The 27774-nt window shown below is 37.2% G+C and overlaps 5 protein-coding genes across 5 annotated transcripts; 1 reads left to right on the forward strand and 4 right to left on the reverse strand.

Moving 5' to 3' along the window:
- Positions 1 to 513: 513 nt before the first annotated feature.
- Positions 514 to 1367, reverse strand: LOC101890692 (uncharacterized). The gene is made up of 2 exons (XM_005175785.3): positions 914 to 1367; positions 514 to 853 (listed from the first exon to the last, which is right to left on the reverse strand). Exons 1-2 carry the CDS (start codon positions 1295 to 1297, stop codon positions 605 to 607), a joined length of 633 nt encoding a protein of 210 aa, XP_005175842.1. The 5' UTR covers positions 1298 to 1367; the 3' UTR covers positions 514 to 604.
- A 4231-nt stretch (positions 1368 to 5598) lies between these two features.
- On the reverse strand, positions 5599 to 6452 carry LOC131805764 (uncharacterized). The gene is made up of 2 exons (XM_059129359.1): positions 6066 to 6452; positions 5599 to 6005 (listed from the first exon to the last, which is right to left on the reverse strand). Exons 1-2 carry the CDS (start codon positions 6450 to 6452, stop codon positions 5667 to 5669), a joined length of 726 nt encoding a protein of 241 aa, XP_058985342.1. The 3' UTR covers positions 5599 to 5666.
- A 3817-nt stretch (positions 6453 to 10269) lies between these two features.
- Positions 10270 to 11388, reverse strand: LOC131805776 (uncharacterized). The gene is made up of 2 exons (XM_059129390.1): positions 10787 to 11388; positions 10270 to 10710 (listed from the first exon to the last, which is right to left on the reverse strand). The coding sequence occupies exons 1-2, from the start codon at positions 11171 to 11173 to the stop codon at positions 10363 to 10365; spliced, it is 735 nt and encodes a 244-aa protein (XP_058985373.1). The 5' UTR covers positions 11174 to 11388; the 3' UTR covers positions 10270 to 10362.
- A 7892-nt stretch (positions 11389 to 19280) lies between these two features.
- Positions 19281 to 20066, forward strand: LOC101891738 (uncharacterized). The gene is made up of 2 exons (XM_005175791.4): positions 19281 to 19709; positions 19774 to 20066. Exons 1-2 carry the CDS (start codon positions 19359 to 19361, stop codon positions 19996 to 19998), a joined length of 576 nt encoding a protein of 191 aa, XP_005175848.2. The 5' UTR covers positions 19281 to 19358; the 3' UTR covers positions 19999 to 20066.
- A 6293-nt stretch (positions 20067 to 26359) lies between these two features.
- On the reverse strand, positions 26360 to 27344 carry LOC101890866 (uncharacterized). Its single transcript, XM_005175786.4, has 2 exons — positions 26878 to 27344; positions 26360 to 26811 (listed from the first exon to the last, which is right to left on the reverse strand). Exons 1-2 carry the CDS (start codon positions 27262 to 27264, stop codon positions 26494 to 26496), a joined length of 705 nt encoding a protein of 234 aa, XP_005175843.1. The 5' UTR covers positions 27265 to 27344; the 3' UTR covers positions 26360 to 26493.
- Between the last annotated feature and the right edge of the window lie 430 nt (positions 27345 to 27774).

Genomic DNA, 27774 nt, shown 5'->3' on the forward strand with positions numbered 1-27774 from the left:
AAATCGGTTCAGATATAGCTATAGTTCCCATATATATGTTTCATCCGATTTGATGTTAAAGTCCCACATATGCGTAATATACACTTTAAAATAATGATATTTGATACCGGACATCAGATACAGCTCGAAAATATGCGTAATATACACTTTAAAATAATGATATTTGATACCGGACATCAGATACAGCTCGAAAATACCTCTGCCAAATTATCGACATCGATTCAGATATTTATGTAGCATCGATATTCATCTTCATACGACTTTACAGTAATTGTCAACCATATATGTATTATCAGGAGATACTACATTAGGAGTAAGCTCTTTCCTACAATCCGAACTAGGTGAATTGGACTTCTAAAAGAGAATCAGAGAAGATTTCCCCATTGAACTCGACTAAGAGGTCAATTAATGTGATTAATTTGAATGCTGAGATAGGCGGGACAATGTATATATAAAATATAACTTGGCGTAACCGAAGTTTCGATCTCAGATAGGTTTAAATAATGTGAAAAATAGATTTGTAAAAAATATATTTTCCCAAAAGTTCGGTACATTTATTTGAAATCTAACAATGTTTTATTACTACATTCAGTACTCTCATAGCTTAAACACCCGATTCTTCTTCCGATTCGGGACACCAGTGTGATGGTTCCGATGGCACCGTTGTCTGGCCATAAATACAGCTGGTAAATTCATCATAAGCCTCGGCAGAGTCACTTTCATATTTCAAACGACCATTGGTGATACAAACACTCTCTTGGCTATCAATGCGACGCAGCTGTTCCTTGAACTTTGACGATTTTAAATTGGCATTGTTGGAGAGAGTACGCAAGCCTTTGGAGCCCTCGGAGCCCTAGAAAAATTCAATAAATTTCATCAAATAAACTCCTCTTATCGCCTGGTTACTACTTACATTATCCACATAACACTTCAACTTTGATTGGGCGCCATCTGCTTTTTTACATTCCACAATTGCACCACATGAGTCATCAGCCTGTTGGGCCAATTCCTTTTGAACCTCATCCGTTTCAGCTTCGGCTGCAGCACGTGCTGCGGCAGCTGTCTCAGCACAAAGCTTATTACTCTCTTCGAACTGATGTGTAATACATTCAATGGCTGGCAAAAAGTAATCCGAACAGCTTATAGTTCTGGCCGGATTCCTTTGCATGGCACTGGCGGATTTGGCCAGAAAGCGGGCAAGACTGACATTATCCAATGGATTTTTGGAGTCCCCGCACAATGTCATGGCCACACAGGCTATCAATGCAAAACATTTCAATGTAGATTGCAGCGACATGATTTCGTAGATTTTCTTCGTTTTTAGCGCGGTTGCAATGAGTCGACCGATTTCGTAAAATAAAATGTCACACTTTATAAATTAGCTCCGTTTAAATAGCCTTTTCAATTAACCGGAAAAATCGTAAATAAAATAAATTTTATTGCTGTTGTAAATAATTGGAGCGATTGCATTCTGCTTTTACTCATCATGTCTTTGCAGTGGTAAAAAAAATATTCAGTCAGCTAAGAACAAACTTTGGATCTTATCAATACGTTTTAATTTTTGTTTTTTTTTTTTTTTTTTCATTGCAATTAGATTATGGGTTCCCTCAATACCTCATAAAAAAATAGGTTGGATTTCCTATTATTTGAAATTCAAGTAATCAAATAAGACAATGACATAAATAACTCATAATACATTTGCTGAGCTTTGCTGATCCGTCAAGGTCCTAAGGCCTAAAATTAGGGACTGTTGTCTGGACAATAATCTTAGGATTGTTAATGTCAATTTAAATCTTTATTAAAAATACATTTTGAGGATGAAAATGACGTCATGAAATCATTTTTACAAATATGGTCCGTGGGGGTCAGATAAGGCTGGGTTTTCGGAAATTCGTACTAGAACGGTACGAAAATATGAAAAGATTCTAAAAATGGTACCCTTTGTATTTGAGAAAGCAGTCAGGGTCGCTGTTCATGTGTAGCCTGCACAAATGGAGTTGGTTTCGTAAATGTGCTCAAAAATTGTACGAAAAGTACTGAATGGTACTATATATTTGGTATTGGGTGAAGGCATAGATATACAATTCGAAAAATTGATATTTAAATTACTGATGGTATGGTATGTTTAAAATTTTGGCTGTGGTTTGGAAATGCGTCCCACATTTGTACGAAAAGTACTAAATGCTACTTAATTTTGTATTGCGTGAAGGGATAGGGCTAGAATCCTCGAATGCAATATTGAGGTCTCAGTTGGTATTTGGAAATTGAGAAATGGACATGGTATTGGTATGTGTACTATAATTGTACGAAAAGAACTAAATTGATTTGAATTTGGTACAATTTGGTATTGAACAGATAGTGCTTGAGATCTAAAATTCAAATCAATTAAATTGAGTTTAGCGATGAAGCTAATTTTTGGCTAAATTGGTACATAAATAAGCAGAAATTTTCGTTTTCAGAGTACCTTCGCCAGAACCATTGTAAAAGCTACCAATACATCTTGAAAAAGTCATAGTTTGGTTTATGGACTGGTGGCATCATTGGATTGCAAATCTTCAAAGTTTCTGCAAATCGTAACGTAAATAGCAAGCGATATCGAGGGGCGTTATCCAGCTTGTGGCCCAAAACTCATGAGCTGGACCAAGGCTCGATATGTGATTCCAACAAGAAATCGCCATACAACACCTGCGCAAAAAGTGCAATAACCTCCACCGCAAAAGAAAGAAAATAGACTCAAAGGAGCTAAAGAGCTGCTGCTGTCACTAAAAATACTAAAGTCGATCACCTCAAGCAAGCCCTTCGCCGGGAATGGCCCAATATACCGGAGAGCAACATTCGGCCAGCATGTGACGGTTTCATTGGCCGTTTGAAGGCCATAATTCGTGCAAAAGGTGAGCAATTCGAACAAATCTAAACTTATTCTAAAAGTTGATGCTTTTCAAAATATTTTTGGTTTCGTTAAAAAAAAAAAAAAAACTTTTTTTATCTCACTCTGTACGGTGGACAATAACCGTAAAATCAGAAGAAAATATATATCGAAGCTATATAAAAATCTAAACCGATCTCTATAAAATTTGGCACATAAAGCTATAGCTATATCTGAACCTCTTTTTACCAAAATTTAAAGCACTTACTTTTAGTATGAGTTCCATCGGAAGTTCCAAAATTCAGTCCATTTTGGCTGATATTAGTTGTTGGGTGCACAGAAAACCTGAAATCGAATAAAGATATATATGAGAGCTATATCTAAATCTGATACGATCTCGATCAAATTTGACAGAGGTATTTTTGAGCTCCATAAGTTATCTTGTGCCAAATATCATTGTTGTGGAGTTTATATAACGCATGTGAGAGACTTAAACCCCCCTAATCGGATGAAAGACATATATGGGAGCTATAGCTATATCTGAACCGATTTTCACTAAATGTGATATAATTGCTTCTATACTGAACTCGGTCAGATGTGCCAAAATTCAGGACATTTGGGCTGATATTGGACATTTGATGCAAAATTAACCCGAAATCGGTTGAAGATATATGGGAGCTATATTTAAATTTGAACCAATTCTCACCAATTTCAGTAGGGTCAAACAAATAGTGTTTGGAAAATTTCATCTCAATCGGATAATAAATGCGACGGGCATTTTGTTCGCAAGAATACATGGACAGACGGACTGACTGATGCATAAATCGTCTCAGAAAGTGATTCTATGAAGTTCCTCAAAAGTAACTATGGGCCTTTCTCGTTTCCTTCTCCATGTTACAAACAAATGCACAAAGACATTATAACCTTACCACTATGTGGTGTAGGGTATAAAAATGAATTCAATGTCATAAACCAGTAAAAAGGCTGTAAGTTCGGCCGGGCCGACCTTTGAATACCCTCCACCATCTGGAACAAATTTGGCAAATTTCAAAAAAAAAAAAAAATCCGTTAAAAATTCTGTTACAATCTTAAAACTACTGAATGTAGCCGTCTTATTAGAGTCTATACGACGATGTGGACCTGCATAGGCAACTTTTTTCGTAAGCCATTACAATATTAAAATTCGAAACCTAAAAGAAAAATCGGTGAATAATGTAGTTAAAATCGTCAAAATGCCGAATACAGGGTTGCCCATATTCGACGGACCCATCTGGCAATGCCATAACTTTTGACAGAGATGTCACATCGCTTAATGACATACCGTGTTTGAAGCGTCAGCCCAAGCAGATTTTTACAAAGAACCAATACACGCCACGCGAGCGCTCTGAAATAGTTGAAATTTACATTCAACAGAAGAAGTCAATTGTGAAAACTCAACGTGCCTTTAAAACATTAAAAAATGTGAGAAGTGCGCGTTCTAAGAACACCATTAAGCGTTTATAGGAAAAATTTTCTACTGGCAAGGCTCTTTCTAATCCGAAGAAGCCATATAAAAGTCGACCAAGGCGATCGGCCGAGTATCGCTGCCGTACGAGCCAGTGTTGAGAGGTCCCCAAGAACATCCCAAAAACGCCGTTCTCAGCACTTGGGCATGGCTCGGTCCACTTTACAACGGATTATTGGCATTGATTTGCATTTGTTCCCGTACAAAATTCAATTGACGCAAAGAATGTTGCCTGCGGACAAGCCTCGTCGATTGGAATGGGCCCAAAGGTCTGTCGAATATGGGTAACCATGTATAAGGAGGTACCGTTCTATGGGGAATATACCAAAGCATGGACCTGAACAGACAATTTTCTGCCTTAGGCTGTGGTATTCATAACGAATTTCAAATACCAAATTTGAAACAATTCCGGTGAATAATGTCGCTAAAATCATGAAAATACCGAATATAGGGAGGTACCGTTATATGGGGGCTATACCAACATGTGGACCTACATGGCCTATTTTCAATACCAAAAGTTCTGCAGACATAATATACATTTTAGTAAAATTTTATCAACCTTCTTCATTTCGTTCAAAAGCTAGAGTAATTTCCACAGACGGATAGAGGACAAACGGACGGACATCGCTAAATCGATATAGAATTTTATGCTGATTAAAAATATATATATACTTTGTGTATGTATATTTCGAGGTGTTACAAACGGAATGACAAACTTAATATACCCACCATACTATGGTGGAGGGTATAAAAAGGGGCCACAACACATATTTGTACAAAATTGTAGTCCCATGACCAAGAAAAATTAATATTCCTTAATAGCAATGGCTCAATGCCACTCGTCCTACTTAACAATGGTGAGTTCGATGAACATACTTCTTCTCGTTCGAGATCAGTCAATTTACCGCTTAGATCATGAGATTTAACGTCTGTAGAATAATGTTGTGGGACTATGTTAAAGCTCATGTCTATACAGACGGGAACGCATCACTTGAAGTATTGGAAGATAATATTGAGATACCGGCCATAATTTTGGCAGGAGTATGCCAAAATTGGACTAAATGGATGGACCATTTGATCCGCAGTCGACATTTGAAAATAATCTTGAAACATTAAATTATATGGACCGTACTAAGAATTCAAAAAAAAAATCATTATTTTTTCTGCAAAACTTTTCTATAGCTCTTACAAAATAACCCTTTACTATTCATGGTCGCATGTTGCCAAACATAATTTGATTCCGTCACTTATTTTCTACCTTAAATCTAGCTTAGGAATCTAAAATTTCACTTTATGTTATTTGCGTTGCAATTTATCAGGATCTTCATCAGGGTTAATGGTAGTGGGTATTGTGGTACTCTCGCTAGTAGTGGGAACGTTTGTAATCTCACTAGTACTAAAAACTTCTGTAGAGGTAGTTGTTGTCGTCGTTGTTGTGGGAATATTTGAGTTGCCCAAAATGCAGCTATTCAAATCGGCATATGCAGCTGCAGAATCCCGTTCATATTTCACCTTAGCTTGAGTACTGCAGGCGGCCTCCTCACTTTGAATGCGGCGCAGAGTTTCCACTAAATCCGACAATTGCATGGTGGCATTTGTAGAGACACCATACAACGCCTTGGCTTGCTGGGAACCCTAAAAAAGAAGTAAAATATGAAATTATTCCATTCTAAAATGCATTTTATTTCTCCTCACCTCATTGATGTAACATTGAAAAATATCCGAAACAGTAGCTGACTCCTGACATTTGTTCAACACCTCACATGAAGCATTCACTGCATGGGCCAATGTGATACGCTGCTCTAGGGTTGCATCTTCAGCCGACTTTTGTGCTGTTCCCGAGGTATCAGCACATTTGCTTAGATCCGCTGAATAGTTTTGGGCAATATTATTGATTTTGGGAATATAGTAATTGAAACATTCAATTGATTGATCAGGATTTGCTTGCAGATTAACACGAGAATTTGACATAAAACTTAAGAATTCCAAATCTGTGGGTAATTTTCCAAGAGGTTGGCTACCGGCCCATGTGAAAACCAAGCACACACTTAGAAAAACATATACTATCTTTGAAAAAGACATGATTTCCCGTAATTGTTTTTTAATTTTTTTCACAATTTGGATTTATTCAAGTTAAAATTATTTCGAGCTTAACGAATTGTAGTTAATAACTGCTACGGATTTCCTGCCTATTAACGGTATTTATACAAGAAAACAAAAAGTTGGATTTGTCAATCGTTAGGTTTTCGAATAACATATCTTTAAATGACCAAATAATCATTGACCATTAATTAAGATATGATAACCTGAAAAGGGCTTATTAAAAGAAAATAATTCAAAACTATGACGATTCTAGACAAAATAGGCCACATAATTAAAAAAATAGCAACATCATGTAATATTTCAAAACTTTATAGATATGTTAGACCAGACAATGAATTTGTGTTGATTGCTGTATCAACACCAATGTCGATAAAGCTCATAATCTAAAGGTATGTTTACACTTACCAAATCGAGGGGATTTAATGTGACAATTGTGCATACGTCAAATGAAATCCACTGGAACTCGCTGTATGATTTAGTGAACGTTGACATATTCTAAACAGAAAAGAAAGTCCAAAAGTCGGGCGGGCCGACTTTATGATACCCTACACCCCTTTGCATATTTAGTAGAGCTAGAAGAACACTATATATGGAGGCTATAGCTACATATATCTCAACCGATTTGTGCCAAATGTGACATACTTGTTTCTAGGCTCTACTTGGTCGTAAGTGCCAAATTCCATTTCATTTGGGCTAATATTACACGTATGGCGCACAATAAAATGCAAATCGGACGAAGATATGTATGGGAGCTATATCCAAATCTGAACAGATCTCGATAAAATTTGGGAAAAATATTTCTGTGCTGCATTTGATATATTTCACCAAATATCGTTGTTAAAGGTTGCGCATTACAGCTGCGGAGGACAAAGATATCAAATGGGATGAACAATATTTATGGGAGCGGTAGCTATATCTGAACCGATTTCGATCAAATTTTGCATATTTATTTCCAAGCCTTATTTGGCCGTACATACAAAATTCAATACTATTTGGCACATGTTTGGTGCACAAAAAGGCAAATCGGACGAAGATATATGGGAGCGATTATCTCCAATTTCAATAAGGTTCGTCCTTGAGTCAAACGAATTACTTTTGCAAAATTTCATATAAATCGGGCAATAAATGCGACCTGTACTTTGTTTACAAAAATATATGGACGGGCATGCATAAATCGACTCAGAATGTTATTCTATGCAGATCATCAAAAGGAACTACGGGTCTATCTCGTTTTCTTTTGTCTGTTATAAAAAAAATGCACAAAAACATACAGGGTGAGATGAAACAAGTAAAAAAGTTGTAAGTTCGGGCGGACCGAACTTTGAATACCCTCCACTCCAGGGTCTATACGACGACGTGGACCTGCAAAAGTGACATTTGTCATAAGGCATTACAATATTCAAATGCGAAACTTAAAAAAATTGGTAATAATGTATATAAAATCATCAAAATACCGAATATCGGGATGTACCGTTATATGGGGGCTATACGAAGAAGTAGACCTGCATAGACAATTTTCTGTCTTAGGCTGTACTAACTATTAGGAACTTCAAATACCAAATTTAAAAAAATTCCGGTGAATAATGTCGCTAAAATCATCAAAATATCGAATATCTGGATGAACCGTTATATGGGGGCTCTACGAAGAAGTGGACCTGCATAGACAATTTCCTGTCTTAGGCTGCATTATCCATTACAAACTTCAAATACCAAATTTGAAACAATTCCGGTGAATGAATTCGCTAAAATTATCAAAATACCGAATATCGGGAGGTATCGTTATATTGGGGGCTCTAGGAAGTCGTAGACCTGCACAGATAATTTTCTGTCTTAGGCTGTAGTATCCATTACGAACTTCAAATACCAAATTTGAAGCAATTACGGCAAAAAATGTCGCTGAAACCATTAAAATATCGAATATCGGGAGGTACCGTTATATGAGGGCTATACCAAAACGCAGACCTACATGGCCCATTTTCAATACCGAAAGTCCTGAAATATTCTATTCGGCAAGTATTGAAAAAAGAGCTCGGGGTAAAGCGATTGAAATTCCAAAAAGTACAAGAACTTACACCGCAACAGAAAAAATATAGACTCAAAAGAGCTAAAGAGTTGCTTCGCTGAGCCGAAAGTGGTGAACTGCCGAATTTGGTTTTCTCTGATGAGAAAACATTCGTTGTCCCGCAGTTTGTAAAGAAACAAAATGATCGTGTTTACTTGCCAAAGAGGTCAGCTGAAAATGTGCACCTTCGGTTGGCCACCAGAGCTCAAGCGCCGGCCATGGTGATGGTGTGGGCCACCACAACAGTCGATGGTCGCTCTCAGCTCGTATTAATCGACCGTGGCATCAGAATAAATACCGAATATCAATGCAAAAATATTCTGGAGGACAGGACTCAGCACGCCCCACCCAAGAATGGTTATAAAATGAGGTTCCTCGCTTCATTTCCAGAGCACAATGGCCACCAAAATCTACCAATCCGTTGGACTATTGTGTCTAGAGTATTTTGGAAAGCAAGGTTGACAGTAAAAAAAACCAAAGTGTCGATTGCCTCAAGAAAGCGCTTCGCCGCGAATGGGCCAAAATACCTCATAGACCATAATTCGTGCCAAAGGTGACCACTTCCAACAAAACGAAACTTATTCTAAAATTTGATGCTATTTCCGACATTTTTTGCTTTCATTCAATAAAATTAAAAAACACAAGTTAAAAAGCAATAGGTTCGGCCGGGCCGAACTTTGAATACCCTCCACCATTTGGAACGAATTTGGAAATAAAATCCTTAAAAACCGAATATAGCCGTTATATTGGTGTATATACGACGTGGATCTACATGGGCATTGTTTGTCATAAGTCATTACCATATTCAAATTCGAAGCTTGAAAAAAAAACGGTGAATAATGTAGCCAAAATCATCAAAATATCGTATATAGGCAGGAACCGTTATATGGGGGCTATACGAAGACTTGGACCAGCATAGACAATTTTCTGTTATAGGCTGTAGCATCCAATACGAAGTTCAAATACGACATCTCAAACAATTTCGGTGGGTATTGACCTAAACTCGTCAAAATACCGAATATAGGGAGGTACTGATATATGGGGCCTATGCGAAGACCTGGACCCGCATAGACAATTTTCTGTCACAGACAGTAGATCCTATTATGAATTCTAAATACGTAATTTGAAACAATTCCGGTGAACAATGAAGATAAAATCATCAAAATACCCAATATAGGGAGGTACCGTTAAATGGAGGCTATACGAAGTCGTGGACCTGCACAGTAAATTTTCTGTCTCAGGCTGTAGTATCCATTACGAACTTCAAATACCAAATTTGAAACAATTCCGGTGAATAATGTCGCTAAAATTATCAAAATACTGAATATCGGTAGGTACCGTTATATGGGGGCTATACGAAGACGTTGACCTACATGGCCCATTTACAAACTTAACCTGCCTACTGGAAAAATAAACATGTATGCAAAATTTTAGCCTTTTATCTCAATTTGCTCGAAAGATAGCGTGATTACAACAGACGGACAGACAGACAGACGGGCATCGCTAAATCGACTTAGAATTTTACGCTAATCAAGAATATATATACTTTGTTGGGTCTGACATGACTATTTCGAGGAGTTACAGACGGAATGAGAAAGTTAATACACCCTCCATAGTACGGTGGAGGGTATGTCTTCATATTCATTAAAAACTTTTCAAAGAAGATACGAGATTTGCCAAAGGAAAATTGGAATGAATTTAATAAAATAAAAGATTTTTTTATTATTTATTTATTTATGTATTTATTTATTTTTCGAATTCCAACATTTATTTTCTAACTTAAATCTTATTCAATTTTAAATCTTATTTAATTTTTCTCATTTCACCTCAATCAATTTTCAATTGTCTAGCAAGAATTAGTTGGTTCAATTTACGTTGGAATTCATAAAGATCTTCTTCAGGCATGACATCACTGGATTCTGTATTACTATCAGAAGCAGTCGGAATTGCTGCTGTTGTTGGTGGCTCGGTAGTTGTGGGAACATTGGAGTAACCCAAAATACAGTTATTCAAATCAGCATAAGCAGCTGCAGAGTCCTGTTCATATTTCACCTTAGCCTGAGTACTGCAAACGGCCTCTTCACTTTTAATGCGGCGCAGTGCTTCCACTAAATCCGACAATTGCATGGTGGCATTTGTAGAGACACCATATAACACCTTGGCTTGTTGGGAACCCTATACAACGAAGGAGAAGAAGAATATGGCATAACTTCGTTTTGGGAAAAATGTGAATATTTTCATTTCTCCTCACCTCATTGATATAACATTCAAAGACATCCGGAACAGTAGCTGACTCCTGACATTTATTCAATACTTCACATGAAGCATTTACTGCATGGGCCAATGTGATACGCTGCTCCAGGGTGGCATCTTCGGCCGCCTTGTGTGCCTTTTCCGAAATCTCAGAACATTGAGTTAGTTCCGTAGAATAGGTTTGGGCAATGTCATTGATTTTAGGTATATAGTAATTGAAACATTCAATGGACTGATCAGGATTTGCTTGCAGGTTAACACGAGATTTTGACATGAAACTCAATAATCCCAAATCTGCGGGTAATTTGTGCAACGCTTGGCTACCGGCCCATGTGAAGACAACACACACGCAGAGGAACACAAATGCGATTTTCAAAGAAGACATGATTTTCTTTTATGTTTTCACCACGATTTTCACAAATAATTTTACGATTTCAATTTTACGTTTACTTTTAAACGTTTTGAAAGTATGTTTAGAACTGGTGCTCATTTCCTTCCCAACTAAGGTATTTATAGTAAAAGTCAATGAGTTGGACTCCGTAATATCTGTGACGTTAGTTGGACAAATATTTCAATGGGGTATCTTTAAATGACTAAATATTCATTGGTCATTAATTAAGATATCTATAGATTATCTTTAAAACAAAAACTTATTAAAATTGAGTACTTTCGAATCGTTTAATATTGATTTTCTAGTCCAAATGAATCATTCACTCGAAAATAATCACATTGTGTAATATTGCCAACTTTTCTAGATTGGTCTGGGGGACAAATAAAAAATTTAGGCGAAAAATTATTTAAAATACTTAAATCACAATGACGTGGTAGTTTTATGTTTTTATGGAAACTAGGGGTTTCTCTATGTACTTAGGTGATATTGAAAATAAGTTCTAAGTTATATGAATGTTTGGAACTGAAAAAGGCTAAATTAGAAAGAACCAGTAAAGAAAGTCCTAAAGTCTGGCGGGCCGATTTTATGATACCCTACACCACTTTGCTAATTTAGTTGACCTCCACATAACAATTAAAAGTTTTTATGGGAGAATTCAATCATACACCCTATGATTATAATTATAATTTAAAATTCAAAGGACTAAATATGCCGAAGCATTTGTATATTTTAAATTTGGACTTGTATTGCCCATTTGGTTCAAAATTAATTTGAAATCAGATAAAGATATATATGGGATCTCGATAAAATTTGGCAAAGATATTTCTGAGCTGTATTTGATATATTTCCCTGAATATCGTTGTTACGGAGTGCATATTACGGCTGTGGGTAACAAATGGGAGGAACAATATATATGGGAGCTATAGATATATCTGAACCGATCTTCACCAAATTTGGCATACTACCTTCTAGACTCAATTCGGTCGTATGTGCCAAATTCCATCCCATTTGGGAAAATATTAGACGTTTGGTGCACAATAAAAAGTAAATCGGACGAAGTTATATATGGGAGCTATATCCAAATCTGAACCGATCTCGATAAAATTTAGCAAAGGTATTTCTGAGCTGTATTATATATATTTCTCTGAATATCGTTGTTACGGAGTGCATATTACGGCTGTGGGTAACAAATACAACAAATTAGATGAACAATATATATGGGAGTTATAGATATATCTGAACCGATTTCGATCAAATTTGGGACACTTATTTTCAGGCCTAATTTGGTTGTGTGTGCAAAATTCCATACTATTCGGTGCACAATAAAAGGCAAATCGGACGAAGATATATATGGGAGCTATATCTAAATTTTTACCGATTATCTCCAATTTCAATAGGGTTCGCCCCTGGGCCAAAAAAATGTTGTTTGGAAAATTTCATCTCAATCGGATAATAAATGCGACCTGCATTTTGTTCACAAGAATACATGGACAGACGGACGGACGGACAGACGGACTGACATGCATAAATCAACTCAGAAAGTGATTCTATGCATATCATCAAAAGGTCTATCTCGTTTCTTTTTGCCTGTTACAAACAAATGCACAAAGACATAATACCCTCACCACCTTGTGGTGTAGGGTATAAAAATCTTAGATTATATTTGGTTTGGTTAACGATTTTAGCACATTTTTCACACTTTCGCATAGGCCCCGTATAACCGTAAATACCGATTTTTGGCATTTTTCCTTTTTAAATACATTTTTCAACGAAATTATCTTTAAATTGATTTTTAGAGTTCGCATAGACCATCTCATGCAGATAATTGGCAGAAAAAGGTCCATGCTTTCGTATGTTCCACCCGATATTTGGAATTTTGATAAACATACCCCCATTTGGCTACAGTAGTCCCTATTGAATCCGTTTCCAAATCTGTTTCAGGACATTTGGAGTTGATGGCTTGTGTACGCGATAAGTCTCGAAGGGAGTATCCGACTTGGTCCAAACTTGGTACATCGTACTATTTTTGTCAAACTTAGATTGAGTTCGGAGATGGGCAATATAGGCCCACTCCTTCTGCTACTCCCCCACAAAAGGTCGAAATTTTCAAAAATATATTTTCTGCACAGAAAGATAAACGATAATCCGATTTTGCTCCAACTTTGCAAATCCTAATATTTTCGTCAATGCTACATCAGGTGCGAGAATTTACAATATCGGTCCACTCCATTAAGTACCTTCCCAACATTTTGAATTATTACAACTCTTATAAAATGTGAGGTAAGAGTCCGATTGTCTTTAAAGATTTTAGCGACATTATTCACCGGAATTGTTTCAAATTTGGTATTTGAAGTTCATAATGTATACTGCAGCCTAAGGCAGAAAATTTTTTGTACAGGTCAACATTTTGGTATAGCCCCCATATAATAGTACCTCCCTATATTGATGATTTTAGTTCGACCCGGCCGAACTTACAGATTTTTTCTTGTTTTTTTCTTCATTGATTGAAAGCAAAAAATGTCGGCAATAGCATCAAATTTTTGAATAAGTTTACATTTGTTCGAATTGGTCACCTTTGGCACGAATTATGAACTTTAAACGGCCAGCGCATAATGGTGTCATAACCGTCACACGCTGCCCGAATGTTGTTCTGCGGTATTTTGAACCATTCCCGGCGAAGCGCTTACTTGAGATGATCGACACTTTGGCATTTTTTAGTGCCAACCTTGCTTTCCAAATGACTCCAGACACAATAGTCAAACGGATTGGTATACGGAGATTTTGGTGGCCATTGTGCGCTGGAAATGAAGCGAGGTACCTCATTTTGTAACCATTCTTGGGTGGCGCGTGTTGAGTGCGATGGTGCTGAATCCTGTTGGAATATCCAAGGTCTGCGGCCAAAATGTTTGCGTGCACAAGGCTTTAATATACCTTCCAGAATATTTTCATGATAATATTCGGCCACGGTCGACTAATACGAGCGGAGAGCGACCATCGGCTGTTATGGCTGCTCACAACATCACCATGGCCAGCGCTTGAGTTCTGGTGGCCAACCGAAGGAGCACATTTTTAGCTGACCTCTTTCGCAAGTAAAAACGATCATTTTGTTTTTTTACAAACTGCTGGACAACGAATGTTGTCTCATCGGACAAAACCAAATTCAGCAGTTAACCACTTTCGGCCAAGCGAAGCAACTCCTTAGCTCTTTTGAGTCTATTTGCTTGCTGTTGCGGTGTAAGTTCTTGCACTTTTTGAAATTTCAATGGCTTTACCCCGAGCTCATTTTTCAATCTTTGCCGAATGGAATATTGCGATATGTTCAGCTCAGGAGCCATTTTTCGCTTCTTTACTTTTCGAACCATTTCTGCTGGCATTGCTATTTTCTTCCGTTCACTTCCTTGACGTCGGGCTACGCTATTAGTATCACGGTAACGAGCGATAGTACGAGACACAAAAGATTTATTTACATTTAAAATGCTGGAGTGCTCTAATGATAGCCACTTGTGGTTTTCCAGCCAAATATAAATAAATCACACTATCACGCTTGAATTCCATCACGAAATTCCGCTCGGACGAGTGGCTTAGAAATGACAGCAGTCTGAAGTTGGTTGCAGTTTTTTCATCTCACCCTGTATTTTTCAACCGACTTGGTTGGAAAGTTTTATTTTGGTTTCTTCGGAGCTAGAAAAACATATATGAGAACAGTGCACCCTAAACTTACTTTTTAAGGCAAATCGCTTGAGGAATGTGGTCCACACCCAAGCAATAAATAAAATCTAGAGGGATCGGATCAGTGGTTAGAATCCGTCTTAATCCGAAAATTAAAAAAAATGTGAAGCAGGAGGAAAATTCCCCCTCTATTTAGAGTAAATTTCAATGTCAACTTTCAAAATGCCGATACACATGTCTTCTATTTTTAGCTCCACTTTCAAAATCTGCTGGATTTTCTCTGCAATTATTGAAAATAAAATATTGTGTTGCCTACTTTATTTGTCACTTTAGAATTTATTCCATAGCATTTTCTAGTTAATTTCAATGTTGTCTTATGGCATAAAATCGTTTTGTTCAATTTTACTTTGTTTTGATAACAATTGCAGACTGATAACATATTGTTTCTATCATGGTACAATGAAATCAAGGTAGGGCGCAGCTACTAATCAATGTAAACAATTCTAGATATTTTATGTACAATCTAGCATGATTGACTGAAAACCGTATTAGGTCTTCAGTGACATAAGAATATATATATTTTTTTTTTTTTTTTTGCTTTTGTCATATTTTAAAAATTTTATTCTAACCCCTTACTTCGCCTGTATCTCCCAAATCCCTGCACAATATTTTTTACTCCTCAATGATTTATTTTTAATGGTCAAAATATTTTCTTATCAAAATGTTAAGCTCTTAAGCGCCAAGTGGATCCGAACGGCTAATAATAAGGCTGTTCATGCGTTGATAATTACTGGCGGCACTTCAAAAGTAAAATAAGTACTTGAATTATTTTTCAATTATGGCCGAATCATGTCAAAAAAAAACTATTTTTGGACACCAACTGTCATACACGAAATTTGTCATTCACGATGGAATAAATCAATGAAAGGAAATTTTTTTTATAAATTTTTCGTACTTACCAATGGCATATGTCTATATCAGTTTATGACTAAAAGAGTAGCAGTCCAACTAAGTTAGATGACAGGTGCAGTTGAGGATATGATATTATCGGATCACTATACACAATATACAATTTCCTACAGAGAGAAAAAATGCGTGATCAAACATTTCAAATCTACCTAAATCTAAAATTTGAAGGATAGCTCCAAAAAAATTGGATGGAATTTGGAATACAATGTGTTCAAAAAAAAAGTTATTCATGGTCAAAGGTCAACATGATTTTTTTTTTTTTTTTTGATTTTTCTCGAAAATGGTAAGCTTTATCAAATTACTGAATACTCAACCTTTTTTTGTACTGGAGTTGTGAGGTGTTGGCGAGTGACTTTGCAGAAAAAAATTAAAATTTATCTGAATTTCAAAATTGTTGATAGTGGACATACAAGACAATTAACTTTTTTTTTGCTTACTATATTTTTTGTTTATACATATTTGATAAGTGCGGCCGGGTCGGACTTCTGACACCCTTTAACATCAAAAGAATAAACCATTTGGAAAAGTGGCAGAGTCACAAAAAAAAAACCAAACAAAAGCTCATATCTATACAGACGAGTCATATTCATTGGCGCATTGGTAGACAACATTGAAACATTTATTCGTGAGATACCGGTCAATATGTTGGAAAGAATATGCCAATATTTGACATAGCTTGAATGAAACTGGAATTATGAAATAATCTTCAAACATTAAATTATATGGGCCTTACTCTCAATGCTAATAAGATTTCACAGATTTTACTACTCTACAATATTAGTCGGAGACCCCATAAAGTATATACAGGGTGAGATAAAAAAAATGCAACAAAGTCAAACGCCATAATTTTTACCTTTTTTTAACTTAATTGAATAAAGCAAAAAAAATCGGAAAGAGCATCAAAGTTTAGAATAAGTTTAGATTTGTTCGAATTGGCCACCTTTGGCACGAATTATGGCTTTCAAACGGCCAATGAAACCGTCACACGCTGCCCGAATGTTGCTCTACGCTATTTTGGTCCATTCCCGGCGAAGCGCTTGTTTGAGGTGATCGACACTTTGGTATTTTTTAGTGCCAACCTTGCTTTCCAAAATACTCCAGACACAATAGTCCAACGGATTGGTATCCGGAGATATTGGTGGCCATTGTGCGCTGGAAATGAAGCGAGGAACCTCATTTTGTAACTATTATTGGGTAGCGCGTGCTGAGTGCGATGGTGCTGAATCCTGTTGGAATGTCCAAGGTCTGCGGCCAAAATGTTTGCGTGCCCAAGGCTTTAATACACCCTCCAGAATATTTTCGCAATAATATTCGGCATTTATCATTTTATCATGTTTTATCATGCCACGGCCGATTTATACGAGCGGAGAGCGACCATCGGCTTTTATGGCGGCCCACACCATTACCATGGCCGGCGCTTGAGTTCTGGTGTCTGGTGGCCAACCGAAGCTGCACATGTTCGGCTGACCTCTTTGGCAATTAAACACGATCATTTTGTTTGTTTACAAACAGCTGGACAACGAATGTCCAGCTCTTTTGAGTCGATTTTTTATACCCTCCACCATAGTATGAAGGGTATATTAAGTTTGTCATTCCGTTTGTAACACCTCGAAATATACATTTTAGACCTCAAAAATATATATATTCTTGGTCAGCATAAAATTCTATGTCGATTTAGATTTAGATGTCCGTCGGTCTGTCCATCTGTGGAAATCACTCTACCTTCCGAACGAATTGAAGTAGATTGATAAAATTTTGCCCAAAAGTATATATTATATCTGCAGAAATTTTGGTATTGAAAATAGGTCATGTAGGTCCACGTTTTGGTATAGCACCCATATAACGGTACCTCCCGATATTCGGTATTTTGATGTTTTTAGCGACATTATTCACCGGAATTCTTTCAAATTTGATATTTGATTTTCCAAATGGATACTACAGCCTAAGACAGAATATTGTCTGTGAAAGTCCACGTCTTCGTATAGCCTCCATATAACGGTACCTCCCGATATTCGGTATTTAGATGATTTTAGCTACATTCACCGATTTTTATACCCTCCACCTTGGAAAGGAGGGTATATTAACTTTGTCATTCCGTTTGTAACATCCTTAAATATTCGTCTTAGACCCCATAAAGTATATATATTCATAATCAGCATAAAATTCTAAGTCGATTTAACGATGTCCGTCTGTCTGTCTGTCTGTCTGTCCGTCTGTCTGTTGAAATCACGATACAGCCTACATTATCTGACGTAGAGCGCCAAAATTTAGCAGAGCTATTTGCATTGTGTCTAGGATGGTTGGTATTGAAAATGAGATATATCGGTCCACGTTCTGGTATAGTCTCCATATAACGGTATCTCCCGATATTCGGTATTTTAGTTTTTTGGCCACATTTATTCACGGATTTGTCTAAAAATTGGTATTTGTGGGTCATAATGGTTTCCAGCTCCGGTGGCGAAACATTGCATGTATAGGTCCACGTTGTGGTATAGCCCCCATTTAAAGGTAACTCCCGATATTCGGTATTTTAGTTTTTTTGTCACATTTATTCACGGATTTGTCTAAAAATTGGTATTTGTGGGTCATAATAGTTTCCAGCTCCGGTGGCGAAACATTGCATGTATGGGTCCATGATTTGGTATAGCCCCCATATAACGGTACCTCCCGATATTCGGTATTTTGATGGTTTTTGCCAGATTTCTTCTAATGTTTCTTTTACCCTATGGTGGAGGGTATTAAAAGTTTGGCCCGGCCGAACTTAATGTTTTTTTACTTGTTTAGTTTCGCATTTGAATATGGTAATGCTTATGACAAAATTTACCTGTGCAGGTCAGTGTCGTCGTATAGACCCTAATTTAACAGCTACATTCGGTATTTTTAAAATTTTAACAGAATTTCTAATGGATTTTATTGTTTTTTGAGAAGAGCCAAACTCGTTCCAAATAGTGGAGGGTATTCAAAGTTCGGCCCGGCCGAACTTACAGCTTTTTTACTTGATGGAATTCCAATGGCTTTGCCACGAGCTCATTTTTTCAATATTTGCCGAATGGAATATTGCGATATGTTCAAATCACGAGCTATTTCTCGGCCATTGCCACGCGGGTCGAATGATCGAATCAAATCGCTTCTTTACTATTCAAACCATTTCTGCTAATTTCAAAGAAAAATCGTTACATGGGGGCTATACGAAGACGTGGTCCTGCATAATTTTTTGTCATAGGCTGTAGTACCCATAACGAACTTTAATTTTGATAATTTTTCTAGCGTCTACAAACGGCATATCCAAATGAATATACCATTCATAAAATACATAAAAAACATTTGGACAATATTAAATTTAAAAAAAAAATGACAGCAAGACCCTAATAAATCATATTATTTCATGCCGTCGCTAAATTTGCCCCCCACTCCCCTACCAACCTTCTCAATTATATAAACACCTAATTAATGGCGCCATTATCAATAGACTTAAGAAATTTATTTGATAAACCAATATGTTAACACCATTCCTTCCATTGTCGAAATCGCTTGCCAAACTATGAATTGTAACATAATTCTAATAGCTTTCGCAAGTCTTTGTTGTGCTGTGACAAAGGCTAAAACGAATTCTTTGTTCTCCTCCAGCTCAGATTCGCTGGCAAATCATGAAGAATATTTAAAGTGTTTCAATAATTATGTTAAAAATATTAATGCCATTTCGGCGACCTATAACTCGGACCTAAGCAAATGCACGGAAACATCGCAACAAAATGAAATTGCAGCCGAAGTAGCCGCCACGGAGCCCAAAGATGATTTGACAAATAAAATGAATATATTTTGTACGGTTCTCGAGCAGTGCCAACAGCCATCGCTGACAATAGAAAATTCGTTGCAATGTTACATTACAGAGGTATGTACAAATATAGAACATGCTTTGTATTTTAGAGATATTTTGACGGTTGCAACTTTTCTAGGGCTTAAATGGTGCCAATGTCTTGCTGGATATATTAACCACTGCCAATCAACAGCTGATGGAATTCGAGGAAATTTTGAGACAACTCATTGGCCAAAAGATCGATTGCGCGCAACAGGCAAGCGATAAATATATGCAAAATGTGGCGATGGCATATCTGGAATTAAATAACTGTTTTTTACAAAAGAGTGGTGTTCCGACAATACCACCTTTTTTAGGCTTTTGATTTACAACATGTGCACAAACCTGATAAATAAAGAATAAATGAGCTTGCTTGTGGTTGCGTAGCTTAAAATTTCCCCCATTAACAGGAAATGCGTCGTTGTACCCTACACCACAAGGTGGTCAGGGTATTATGTCTTTGTGCATTTGTTTGTAACAGGCAAAAAGAAACGAGATAGACCCATAGTTCCTTTTGATGATCTGCATAGAATCACATTCTGAGTCGATTAATGCATGTCCGTCCGTCCGTTCGTCTGTCTCTCCGTCCGTCTATGTATTTTTGTAAACGCATTTACAAAATGAAGATGAAATTTTGCACAAATCATTTGTTTGGCCCAAGGACGAACCCCATTGAAATTGGAGATAATCGGTCAAAATTTAGATATAGCTCCCATATATATCTTCGTCCGATTTGCCTTTTATTGTGCACCAAACGTGTAATATCAGCCTGAATAGTATGGAATTTTGCACATATAACCAAATTAGGCCTGAAAATAAGTATGCCAAATTTGATCGAAATCGGTTCAGATATAGCTATAGCTCCCATATATATATTGTACGTCCGATTTGTTGTTTTTGTCCTCCGCAGCCGTAATATGCACTCTGTAACAACAATATTTGGGGAAATATAGCAAATACAGATCAGAAATATATTTGCTAAATTTTATCGAGATCGGTTAAGATTTGGATATAGCTCCCATATATAACTTCGACCGATTTACCTTTTATTGTGCACCAAACGCTTAATATTTGTCCGAATGGAATGGAATTTGACACTTACGACAGAATTGAGCCTAGAAGCTAGTATGTCAAATTTGGTGAAGATCGGTTCAGATATAGCTATAGCTCCCATACATACTGTACATCCGATTTGTTATATTTGTCCTCCGCAGGCGTAAAATGCACTCCGTAACAACGATATTCAGGGAAATATATCAAATACAGCTCAGAAATACATTTTTTAAATTTTATCGAGATCGGTTCAGATTTGGATATAGCTTCCATATATAACTTCGTCCGATTTACCTTTCATTGTGCACCAAACGTCTAATATTTGTCCAAATGGGATGGAATTTGGCACTTACGACCGAGCTAGTATGTCATGTATGAGTCTAGAAGCTAGTATGTCAAATTTGGTGAAGATCGGTTCAGATAAAGCTATAGCTCCCATATATATTGTTCATCCGATTTGTTATTTTAGTCCTCCGCACCCGTAATATGCACTCTGTAGCAACAATATTTGGGGAAATATATCAAATACAGCTCAGAAATACATTTGCTAAATTTTATCGAGATCGGTTCAGATTTGGATATAGCTCCCATATATAACTTCGTCCGGTTTACTTTTTATTGTGCACCAAACGTCTAAAATTTGTCCAAATGGGATGGAACTTGGCACTTATGACCAAATTGAGTCTAGAAGCTAGTATGTCATATTTGGTGATGATCGGTTCAGAAGTAGCTATAGCTCCCATATATACTGTTCATCCGATTTGTTATATTTGTTACCCACAACCGTAATATGCACTCCGTAACAACGATATTCAGGGAAATATATCAAATACAGCTCAGAAATATCTTTGCCAAATTTTATCGAGGTCGGTTCGGTTCAAATTAATTGTGCACCAAATGGGCAATACAAGTCCGAATTTGAAAGATACAAATGCTTCGGCATATTTGGTCTTTTGAACTTTAAATTATATTATAATCATAGCGTGTATGATTGAATTCTCCCATAACAACTTTTAATTGTTATGCGGAGCTCTACTAAATTAGCAAAGTGGTATAAGGCCGGGGCCGACTTTAGGATTTTCTTTACTGGTTTTTAAATGAGATAATATGGATCTAATATGTAAGTTTGTTGAATTGATCTGGAACTATGGTGTTGGTCCGGTTGTTGACGATTTGCGGGTAATCGGGTATTACGATGCTGATATTAGGGTCATATACGAAGTGTAAGTAATCGATACCAGGGTTCAGTTAGCTTCGATATAACGATAATTGGGAACTGTTGCATGGTCGTCGGACGAAGGGTTTGAAATTTTAGACGGCTTTAAAACCGAAGTCGGACCGATTTCGTAAGATTATCCATGGGAAATTCGGAATTGAAATTAGAATTGTCGGAAGAACAATTGTTGTTGTGTACATTTCTGATTTTGTTTGCCGACTTTCTAAGCATGTTTGGTCCGAATTCGAAAGAAAGGTTCTGATGTAAGTACAATGTGGCGCCAAAGTAATCCTCCTATCAGAAAATGCTATAAGTTTTACGATTGGCCCCTCGTGTAAGTTCTGTTTTGACATTGTAGTAAACACATGCAAAATACACGTTAATAAACAATGTAACGCTACACTGCTCCAGAAAGCGGAATATTGGTGATGATGATGAAGATAATTTTTCATCATAAATAATCCTGAGTGATGACGTCCATTTCCATCTTTGCCGGTACGCAAATAAGCAAAATTTACCCTTCTGGGGCACTAAAATTTGTGTGTAAACCACGAAGAGCCCTTACACCCGCTCAACGTCACTGTATGTCATCGGGCCTTTTTTCTTCGAAGACATTGTGTATCAAACGGTTACTGTGAATGGTGAGCGCTACAAATGCAGAAGGATGCACGTCCCGGGCGCCTAATCTCCCGTTTTGGCGAGATTGCCTGATTTGACCGCTCCAGACTTCTTTTTGTGGGGCTTTTTGAATTCGTGGGTTTACAGAGTGAGATAAAAAACTGCAACTATGTATTGTGAGCGCTACAAATGCTGAAGGATGCACTTCTCGGGCGCCTAATCTCCCGTTTTGGCGAGATCGCCTGATTTTACAGCTCCAGACTTCTTTTTCTTTGGCTTTTTGAAGTCGTGGGTTTACAGGATGAGATAAAAGAACTGCAGCAAAGTCAAACACCATAATTTTTACATTTTTTTTAATTTTATTGATTGAAAGCAAAAAATTTCGGATAGCATCAAATTTTACAATAAGTTTAGATTTGTTCGAATTATGGCCTTCAAACGGCCAATGAAACCGTCACACGATACCCGAATGTTGATCTGCGATATTTTGGTCCATTACCGGGGAAGCGTTTGCTTGAGGTGATCGACACTTTGGTACCTTTTAGTGCCAACCTGGCTTTCCAAAATACTCCAGACACAATAGTCCAATGGATTGGTATCCGAAGATTTTGGTGGCCACTGTGCGCTGGAAATGAAGCGAAGAACCTCAATTTGTTACCATTCTTGAGTGGCGCGTGCTGAGTGCGATGGTGCTGAGTTCTGTTGGAATGTCCAAGGTCTACGGCCAAAATGTTTGCATGTCCAAGGCTTTAATACACCCTCCAGAATATTTTCGCGAAAATATTCGGCATTTATTCTGATGCCATGATTCTGTCGATTAATACGAGCGGATAGCGACCATCGGCTGTTATGGCGGCCCACACAATCACCATGGCCGGCGCTTGAGTTCTGGTGACCAACCGAAGGTGCACATTTTCAGCTGACCCCTTTGGCAAGTAAACACGATCATTTTGTTTGTTTACAAACTGCTGGACAACGAATGTTTCCTTATCGGAGAAAACCAAATTCGGCAGTTCACCACTTTTGACCAAGCGAAGCAACTCTTGCACTTTTATACCCTCCAACATACTATGAAGGGTATATTAATTTTGTCATTCCGTTTGTAACACCTCGAAATATACATTTTAGACCCCACAATGTATGTATATATTCTTGATCAGAATAAAATTCTATATCGATTTAGCTATGTCCGTCCGTCGGTTCGTCTGTGAAAACCACTTTAGCTTCCGAACGAATTGAAGTAGATTGATAAAATATTTGCCCAAATATATATTATGCCTGCAGGAATTTTGGTACTGAAAATGGGCCATGTAGGTCTACATTTTGATATAGCCCCCACATAACGGTACCTCCCGATATTCGGTATTTTGATGATTTTACCGAATTTATTCACCGGAATTGTTTCAAATTTAGTATTTGAAGTTCAAAATGGATACCACAGCCTACAACAAAAAATTGTCTGTGCAGGTCCACGTCTTCATATAGCCCCCATGTAATGGTACCTCCCTATATTCAGAGCTTCCAAAGGAGTAGTTTTCACCGGAGTAGTTTCAAATTACGTATTTAGAGTTCGTAATGGGAACTACAGTCCGTTATTTTGACGATATTAGGTACAACAGTCTCCGAAATTGTTTGAGATGTCGTAATTGAAGTTCGTAATGGAAGCTACAGCCTGTGACAGAAAATTGTCTATGTAGATCCAAGTCGTCGTATAGCTCCGATATAACGGTACCTCCCTATATATTTTGATGATTTTAAATATATTATTCACCGTTTAATTCAAGTTTCGAATTTGAATATGGTAATGGCTTATGACAAACAAAGCCTATGTAGATCCACGTCGTATAGATCCCAATATAACGACTGTATTCGGTATTTTTAAGATTTTAACAGAATTTTTTAAGGGATTTTATTTTTTGAGAAGGTCCAAATTCGTTCCAAATGGTGTAGGGTATTCAAAGTTCGGCCCGGCCTAACTTACTGCTTTTTAACTTGTTTTCATACCCTACACCTCATAGTGGTAAGGGTATTATGTCTTTGTGCATTTGTTTGTAACATGGAGAAGGAAACGAGATAGACCCATAGTTACTTTTGAGAACCTTCATAGAATCACTTTCTGAGTCGATTTATGCATGTCAGTCCGTCTGTCCGTCCGTCTGTCCATGTATTCTTGTGAACAAAATGCAGGTCGCATTTATTATCCGATCGAGATGAAATTTTCCAAACAATATTTTTTTGGCCCAAGGACGAACCCTATTGAAATTGGTGAGATTCGGATCAAATTTAGATATAGCTCCCATATATATTTTCATCCGATTTCGGGTTAAATGTGCACCAAATGTTCACTATCAGTCCAAATTACCTGAATTTTGGCACACCCAACCGAGTTCGGCCTAGAAGCAAGTATATCAAATTTGGAGAAAATAGGTTCAGATATAGCTATAGCTCCCATATATATCTTTCATCCGATTTGATCTTTAAGTCCCTCACATTCCTACTATGCACTCCACAACCGTGATATTTGGTACCAGGTATTAGATGGAGCACAGAAATAGCTGTTTTAAATTTTATCGAAATCGGTTCAGATTTGGATATAGCTCCCATATATATCTTCATCCGATTTCGGGTTAATTGACCACCAAATGACAAATATCAGCCCAAATGGTCCGAATTTTGGCACATGTGACCGAGATTAGCCTTAAAGCAAATACAACAAATTTGGAAAAAATCGGTTCAGAAACAGCTATAGCTCCCATATATATGTTTTATCCGATTTGGTGTTCAAGCCTCTCACATTCGTAATATGCACTCCACAAGAATGATATTTGGTACCAGATATAAGATACAGCCCAGAAATAGCTGTTTGTAATTTTATCGAAATCGGTTCAGATTTGGATATAGCTCCCATATATATCTTCATCCGATTTCGGGTTAATTGTGCACCAAATGGCCGATATAAGTCCAAATGGACTGAATTTTAGTACATCGGACCAAATTCAGCCTAGAAGCAAGTATATCAAATTTAGTGAAAATCGATTCAGATATAGATATAGCAACCATATATATGTTTCATCCGATTTAGTGTTTTAGTCCCATACATTCGTAATATTCACTCCACAACCGTGATATTTGGTACCAGGTATTAGATGGAACACAGGAATAGCCGTTTTAAATTTTATAGAAATCGGTTCAGATTTGGATATAGCTCCCATATATATCTTCATCCGATTTCGGGTTAAATGTGCACTAAATGGTCAATATCAGCCCAAATCACCTGAATTTTCGTACATAAGACCGAATTCAGTCTAGAAGCTAATACGTCAAATTTGGAGAAACCCGGTTCAGAGATAGCTATAGTTCTTAAAATGTACGATAAAATTATATAGATTTTGATTTTGTACCAAATATCGCATAGAGCTCTGAAATGCCCTGTATAAACCTTTTTACGAGAGCTCTACTTAATATGCATAGTTGTGTAGGGTATCATATAGTCGGCCCTGCCCGACTTTTGAGCTTTCCTTACTGTTTTTTTTTTTTTTTTTGAAAATTTGTAAATTCCATCCAAATGTTCGGCTCGGCCTAACTTGCTGCTTTTAAATTTTTTTTTTTTTTTTGAAAATTTGCTAATTGCTTCCAAATTGTGTATGATATCAAGGGATTGGCCCGGCCGAACTCGGACCTAATTAACTTTAATTATTTGTGAGTTTTGCACATTTATGAATTGATTGATAAGGAACCTGTCAAAAAGTTGGACGTAAAGACGTCATCCATATTCATAGCACAAAATACCACTTCGACGTATTGCAATGCACTTGAAATTGTTTATTTCGTAAAATTATTTCTATTATATAATTATCCATATGTTTTCATATCATTCATGTCCGAAATTCTGGCTTCTCTCAAAGTAATACGACTTTTCCACGGATTATCAAATTAAGCAACGGTAGTTGGTTCATCGACGGGAGCGGCAGTAGTTGGGGCCGAGGAGGATGATGAGACGGGGGCTGCACTGGACGATGAGGCGGTGGTGGTGGTTGTTGGGGCAGCAGTAGTTGGCACAGCGGAATTACCCAAGATACAGCTGTTCAAATTGCCATAAGCAACAGCGGAATCTTGTTCGTATTTAACTTCAGCCTGGGTATTGCAGATATCTTGTTGGCTCTTGATGTTATTGATCATTTCAACGAGGTCGGTCAATTGCATGGTGGCATTGGTGGAGATAGTGTAGAATTCTTTAGATTGATCAACGCCCTGGAAGAGAAATTTTAATTTGCTATTATTTTTTTAATTAAATTGAGGTTATGTTGTGGGTCTTACCTGGGTGATGTAACACTGGAAGACATCCTCAACAGTAGAGGCCTTGGGACACAAAGTCAAAGCAGCACAAGAAGCATTTACAGCACTGGCATAGCTGGTGCGGACAGCAAGGGTAGCGGCTTCGGCATTCAGTTCAGCAGCTGTGGCAACATTGGTGCAATTGGACAGCTCAGCAGCATAGGTCTGGGCAATTTCGTTGATAATGGGAATATAGTAGCTGAAACAAGCCATCGATTGATCAGGATTGGCTTGCATGCTGTCAGTGGAACTTGACATAAAATCCAAGAAGTTCAAGTTGGCTGGCAATTTGTTAAGAACCTGGGTATTGGCCATGGCCAAAGCCACACAGACGGTGATGAAAACAAAGGAACTCTTAGTGAAAGCCATAATTTCGTATTTGTTTTTTTCCAAATTGATCGTTTCAACTATTCAAATATCGGTAGGCAACTGTCTGAAATAGTACCAGTGCCAAAGTTTTTATAGCAAAAAAAACTGAATGTTCTTCAATTTCGGACATAATTTGTCATAAATTTGAAATATTTTCACCATTCATATCTTCTACAGGGACTGTCAAGATTCCACTCCACTCGGTAATTAATTATGTTATGGAAATCGATTTCGAGACCTTACACCACGCCCAAAGTCAAAAAGTTTATTTTTAATGAAAATTATTTTTATTTTTCTTGGAAGCAATGCATTTTTTTGCTCGTCCCTAATCAAAAATATTTGCGAATAGAAACAAATTTCAAAATATTTGCAAACTATCCATCATAATTTGGCTTCAGTGCTGTCAACATACAAATGTGACAGTAACAATAACAATACAGGGAATGGGAAATCCCATTATCGTCACCTCACATGGGTAAAAAAGAAAGTTAGGATTAATGAGGACGAAAT

The sequence above is a fragment of the Musca domestica genome, unplaced genomic scaffold (genome assembly GCF_030504385.1).
Source record: "Musca domestica strain aabys unplaced genomic scaffold, Musca_domestica.polishedcontigs.V.1.1 60, whole genome shotgun sequence".
NCBI classification, from domain to species: domain Eukaryota; kingdom Metazoa; phylum Arthropoda; class Insecta; order Diptera; family Muscidae; genus Musca; species Musca domestica.